Source organism: Pongo pygmaeus, chromosome 19 (genome assembly GCF_028885625.2).
Source record: "Pongo pygmaeus isolate AG05252 chromosome 19, NHGRI_mPonPyg2-v2.0_pri, whole genome shotgun sequence".
Lineage (NCBI taxonomy): Eukaryota > Metazoa > Chordata > Mammalia > Primates > Hominidae > Pongo > Pongo pygmaeus.
This window is the reverse complement of record NC_072392.2, coordinates 44,612,326-44,617,116: the sequence shown is the minus strand read 5'-3', so window position 1 is coordinate 44,617,116 and position 4,791 is coordinate 44,612,326. Positions and strand designations below refer to the sequence as shown.

Genomic DNA, 4,791 nt, shown 5'->3' with positions numbered 1-4,791 from the left:
TCCAAGCTTACGGAATCTTACTTTTTGGGTGAGAGGGGGCAGATGATGAAGTCAGGGAAGAGGCAGCTTGGGCCTCCTGCCTGGGCACCCTCCATAGATCCCTCTCCACCTCCTGCTGCATCCAAAGCCAAGGCTCCCTGCCCTTCCTCCCTTCCCCTGCTTTCACCAAAACTCTGGGCACTGGACTGCTTGTTCCCTGGCTCACCGCCTGGACGAAACAGAAAGGCTTCATTCTCTTACTTTCCCCAGCCCCCTCGGGGGTATACCCTGACAAATATGGGGGTGAGGACAGAGAAGCTCAGTTCATTACTTCCTGCCCTGAACTTGGGCACCTTGAAGATGCTTCTGCCCCACCTACTCAACCTGTTATTACTGTTCTGGTGCCTCCTCTTCACCAGACCAAGCTTAATCCCCAGCATCCAGCAAGTGCCCGGCACGTGGTAAAGGGATTGTGGCAGAAATGAACGCAAGGTCAAGGCCAGGCTCCCCGAGGTGGGAGGGCAGTTCCTAACAGCCACTGATGCCTGGCGGGGCGCTCACTCCACCTCGCCTCCCCGCCTCTGAGGGCGTGGCCTTGCCCCGGACACCAGTCCTAAGGAGGGGGCGTGGTTAGGGCGGGGCATGCAGGCCACACCCCTCGGAGGAGTCACGTAGCTCTGCGACATCCGCAGCCTCATTTACCAGAGGGAGCCAGGGCTGCAGCCGCATCTGTTTGCAGATCAGAACCCGAGCTGTGCTTGTGGCTGCGGCTGCTAACTGGCTGAGCACAGGTAAGGCCAGGCAAGGCGGGAGCCGCTCAACATCTCCGCTTCTCCTTGGCTCTTCCCCTGCCATCCTCGACCTGCTACCTGGGACTCCGGGATGTGCCCTTTCGACCCTTTCCTAACATCTTTGCTCCTTTCCGCATACTTGAAACCCCATGGCTCAACTTCTTCTGTTCTATCCCTCCTCAGCTCTCCCACCTGGACCTCAGCTTTTCCAATCCCAAATCCTCCTCTACTTTTGGATTTTTTCTTGGAGTCTGCCTCTCCTACCCAGAGCATTTCCTTCTCAGCCTGCTCCCTCTCCTCCTAGCTAGATCCTCTCTCCAGTTCTCCCACCTTCTCTGCCCCCCTGGTCTAGGTCTCTCCCGCTGACTAGTTAGCCTGTGTCACCACTACCTCCCCTCAGTCTCATCTCTCTCTCAGGCTCTCTACTCCTTTCAGCTTTGGTCCTCTGCCCTCCCGTCTGGGTGTCTGAGTTGTGGGGAATTGAAGTGCTTCCTATTGCTATCCCTCCTGCTACACAGGTGAAGTGCTCCCTGGGCACAGAGATGACCCGGAGGGTCACTAACCGCAGTCTCCACACACTAACACAGCTGACCCGCTGGGCCCTCTTTCCTACAACACTGCAGCCCCACCGGGGCCAACCTCCAGTACTGGGTGGGAGTAGGCAATAGGCATAGGCAGGCAGGTTTGGAGTACAGAAAAGGAGAAGCTGCAAGAGCCTGTGGCTGGTATTTGTGCCACTCCTACTCCCTACCTGTTCTTCCAACCTTTTCCTCTAGAAGCTGAGAGAAGAGGGTGGCAATAAGTACTTTTGCCTCATTCTGAAGCCTTGGAAGTAAGTACACTCCCTAGGGGTCCTGTGGAGGATGAGAAAAGGGAAGCTGGAAAGGCCAGGGCTTCTGCCTACCTCAACAAGGGGCCAAGTTCAGTGAAAGAAGGGTTGGCATCATCGATTGGGCAGCAGATTCATCAGAAGACCTGTGGCTTCAGGGCTGCTCCCCTCCCCACCCCCACCCTGCATCTTTCCCCAGGGCTGGGAAGGATGCCTACCAGGGACAAAAGGAGATGTGGGAACTGGAGCCCTAAGCTTGCTAACTGTCAGAAGGACTGGTGCTACTTGATGCCCAGGACTCATGCCAAGGACTGCTGCCCTGTTCCCAGCTCCTTGCTTGATGGGGGAGGCCATTTGGCCCATCTGGCCAGGACAGGCAGCAGAGGAGGTAGTAGGTGAGGTCTGGCTTTTTTTATCTTGTCTCCACTCCAGGGAGCTGTCATCATGCCTCAGTCGTACCCAGCCCTTTCTGCTGAGCAGAAGAAGGAGTTGTCTGACATTGCCTTGCGGATTGTAGCCCCGGGCAAAGGCATTCTGGCTGCGGATGAGTCTGTAGGTAAGTGGACATCTGTAGCCAGGTAGGGTACAGGTGGCTAGGGGACCCTGGGGATGTTCTCACTGCCTCTCTTTGTTTGCCCCTAGGCAGCATGGCCAAGCGGCTGAGCCAAATTGGGGTGGAGAACACAGAGGAGAACCGTCGGCTGTACCGCCAGGTCCTGTTCAGTGCTGATGACCGTGTGAAAAAGTGCATTGGAGGCGTCATTTTCTTCCATGAGACCCTCTACCAGAAAGATGATAATGGTGTTCCCTTTCTCCGAACGATCCAGGATAAGGGCATCGTCGTGGGTATCAAGGTGCAGCCCCTGGCCCTGCTCTGAATGGAAGCTGGGTGTGAAAATAAGCTTGTGTAGGAGGGGTAGCAAGGAGAATCCTGCCTGGATTCAACTCTCTGCTTGTGCTTCCTCTACAGGTTGACAAGGGTGTAGTGCCTCTAGCTGGGACTGATGGAGAAACCACCACTCAAGGTATAGGATGGGTGGGCTTGAGGACCAAAGAGGTGTTAGATAGTTGATGCTGGTAAAAGAGGGGCAGAGTAATGAGGTTGGCACTGTGCTTACAGGGCTGGATGGGCTCTCAGAACGCTGTGCCCAGTACAAGAAGGATGGTGCTGACTTTGCCAAGTGGCGCTGTGTGCTGAAAATCAGTGAGCGCACGCCCTCTGCACTTGCCATTCTGGAGAATGCCAACGTGCTGGCCCGTTATGCCAGTATCTGCCAGCAGGTGTGTGTGTTGGGAGGGTGGTGAGCTAGGTGCCCTGTATGCCTGGTGGGGAGAGAGTTACAAGGCTTTCTTCATCTCCCCTACTGCCCCTCCCAAGCATCTCTGCTCTTGCCTGCAGAATGGCATTGTGCCTATTGTGGAACCTGAAATATTGCCTGATGGAGACCACGACCTCAAACGTTGTCAGTATGTTACAGAGAAGGTGAGTCCACACCTGGGCACACAAACATACTGCAGGGACAGCTCGGCAGGAGTGCCTGTTCCCCAGAGCCCCCAGCTTAGATCCAGGCACACTTTCCCCTAGCACTTTTTCACTTCATCCCGGCACAGGCCTGTGATCTGAGCCTGTACTGAGCCCTCACAGTCTGTGCCCATCTACCCATAGATAGGGAGCATCGAGCAGTAACCAGTGGGGGCCCAGACCCTTAGTAAACCTCCTCTAATCCCCACCCAGGTCTTGGCTGCTGTGTACAAGGCCCTGAGTGACCATCATGTGTACCTGGAGGGGACCCTGCTCAAGCCCAACATGGTGACCCCGGGCCATGCCTGTCCCATCAAGTATACCCCAGAGGAGATTGCCATGGCAACTGTCACTGCCCTGCGTCGCACTGTGCCCCCAGCTGTCCCAGGTACTACCCAGCTCCCTAACCTGCTCCTGTCCCTAAGGCCCATCTTCAGGTCCTTCTTGTGGCCTTCAGGGGTTCCCTATCCTGGAAAAATTGGGAGTGACCAGTCAGTTTGTCTTCTCTCCTCCACACTAGGAGTGACCTTCCTGTCTGGGGGTCAGAGCGAAGAAGAGGCATCATTCAACCTCAATGCCATCAACCGCTGCCCCCTTCCCCGGCCCTGGGCGCTTACCTTCTCCTATGGGCGTGCCCTGCAAGCCTCTGCACTCAATGCCTGGCGAGGGCAACGGGACAATGCTGGGGCTGCCACTGAGGAGTTCATCAAGCGGGCTGAGGTTGGGAGCTACAGGTGGTGGTGGGTGGGGGCAGCACCCAGAGGCTATAGCCTGGGCAGGGCTTGGCACCTGTGGGCTGGCTCAGCCTGCTTACTCCACGCTCCCTTTTGCAGGTGAATGGGCTTGCAGCCCAGGGCAAGTATGAAGGCAGTGGAGAAGATGGTGGAGCAGCAGCACAGTCCCTCTACATTGCCAACCATGCCTACTGAGTATCCACTCCATACCACAGCCCTTGGCCCAGCCATCTGCACCCACTTTTGCTTGTAGTCATGGCCAGGGCCAAATAGCTATGCAGAGCAGAGATGCCTTCACCTGGCACCAACTTTTCTTCCTTTCTCTCCTCCCTTCCCCTCTCTCATTGCTGCACCTGGCACCATAGGATGAGAGGATAGGGAGCCCCTCATGACTGAGGGCAGAAGAAATTGCTAGAAGTCAGAACAGGATGGCTGGGTCTCCCCCTACCTCTGCCAGCTCCCACAATTTTCCTATGATGAGGTAGCTTCTCCCTGGGCTCTCCTTCTTGCCTGCCCTGTCTCCTGGGATCAGAGGGCAGTACAGAAGCCCTGACTCATGCCTTGAGTACATACCATACAGCAAATAAATGGTAGCAAAACATTCTACTTTGCCTGTCTGTTTTACACATCAAATTCCCACCTCCCAGTTTCTGATCTCTGCTAATTCTATCTCTGGGCCCTCTGACTCTGGAGGTGGAGAGGGTGGGATTTGAGTCTTACTGGGCTTCAAGTTATGGAGGAAGGGCACATGCAGTCACCATCCCCAGCTCAGGCTTTTGCTCTCTTGATGTCCAAGTCTGGAGTGGGGCAATGAGGAAGACTGCAAGTCTTCTAGGGACTGCCACATCAGTGGCACTGGGCTGCAGCTACAGAAGGATGGAGTGAGGCCAGACTGGCAACTCCTGAAGGCAGATTTGTGCAAGGCTCAAAGCAGGG

At 55.7% G+C, this 4,791-nt stretch overlaps 1 protein-coding gene across 4 annotated transcripts; it reads left to right on the top strand.

The window, feature by feature from the left end:
• Nucleotides 1-612: 612 nt before the first annotated feature.
• Nucleotides 613-4,456, top strand: ALDOC (aldolase, fructose-bisphosphate C). 4 transcript variants are annotated; one of them, XM_054458692.2, is made up of 10 exons: nt 648-770; nt 1,547-1,602; nt 2,032-2,155; nt 2,242-2,453; nt 2,570-2,624; nt 2,720-2,880; nt 2,999-3,082; nt 3,335-3,509; nt 3,642-3,841; nt 3,955-4,456. In XM_054458692.2, exons 3-10 carry the CDS (start codon nt 2,044-2,046, stop codon nt 4,048-4,050), a joined length of 1,095 nt encoding a protein of 364 aa, XP_054314667.1. In that variant the 5' UTR covers nt 648-770; nt 1,547-1,602; nt 2,032-2,043; the 3' UTR covers nt 4,051-4,456. The 4 variants fall into 4 exon arrangements, with proteins under 4 accessions (XP_063512144.1, XP_054314666.1, XP_054314667.1 ...); XM_054458691.2 differs by lacking the exon at nt 1,547-1,602 and having other exon boundaries at nt 614-770; XM_063656075.1 differs by having other exon boundaries at nt 653-770; nt 3,335-4,456.
• The last annotated feature ends 335 nt before the right edge of the window (nt 4,457-4,791 follow it).

What these genes read in the sequence shown, in the direction of transcription:
- ALDOC (XM_063656074.1), top strand. Translation starts at nt 2,044, where the DNA reads ATGCCTCAGTCGTACCCAGCCCTTTCTGCTGAGCAGAAGAAGGAGTTG. An exon ending in GCATCGTCGTGGGTATCAAG is followed by an intron (nt 2,454 to 2,569) that starts GTGCAGCCCCTG and finishes CTTCCTCTACAG; the next exon opens with GTTGACAAGGGTGTAGTGCC. An exon ending in GTCAGTATGTTACAGAGAAG is followed by an intron (nt 3,083 to 3,334) that starts GTGAGTCCACAC and finishes ATCCCCACCCAG; the next exon opens with GTCTTGGCTGCTGTGTACAA.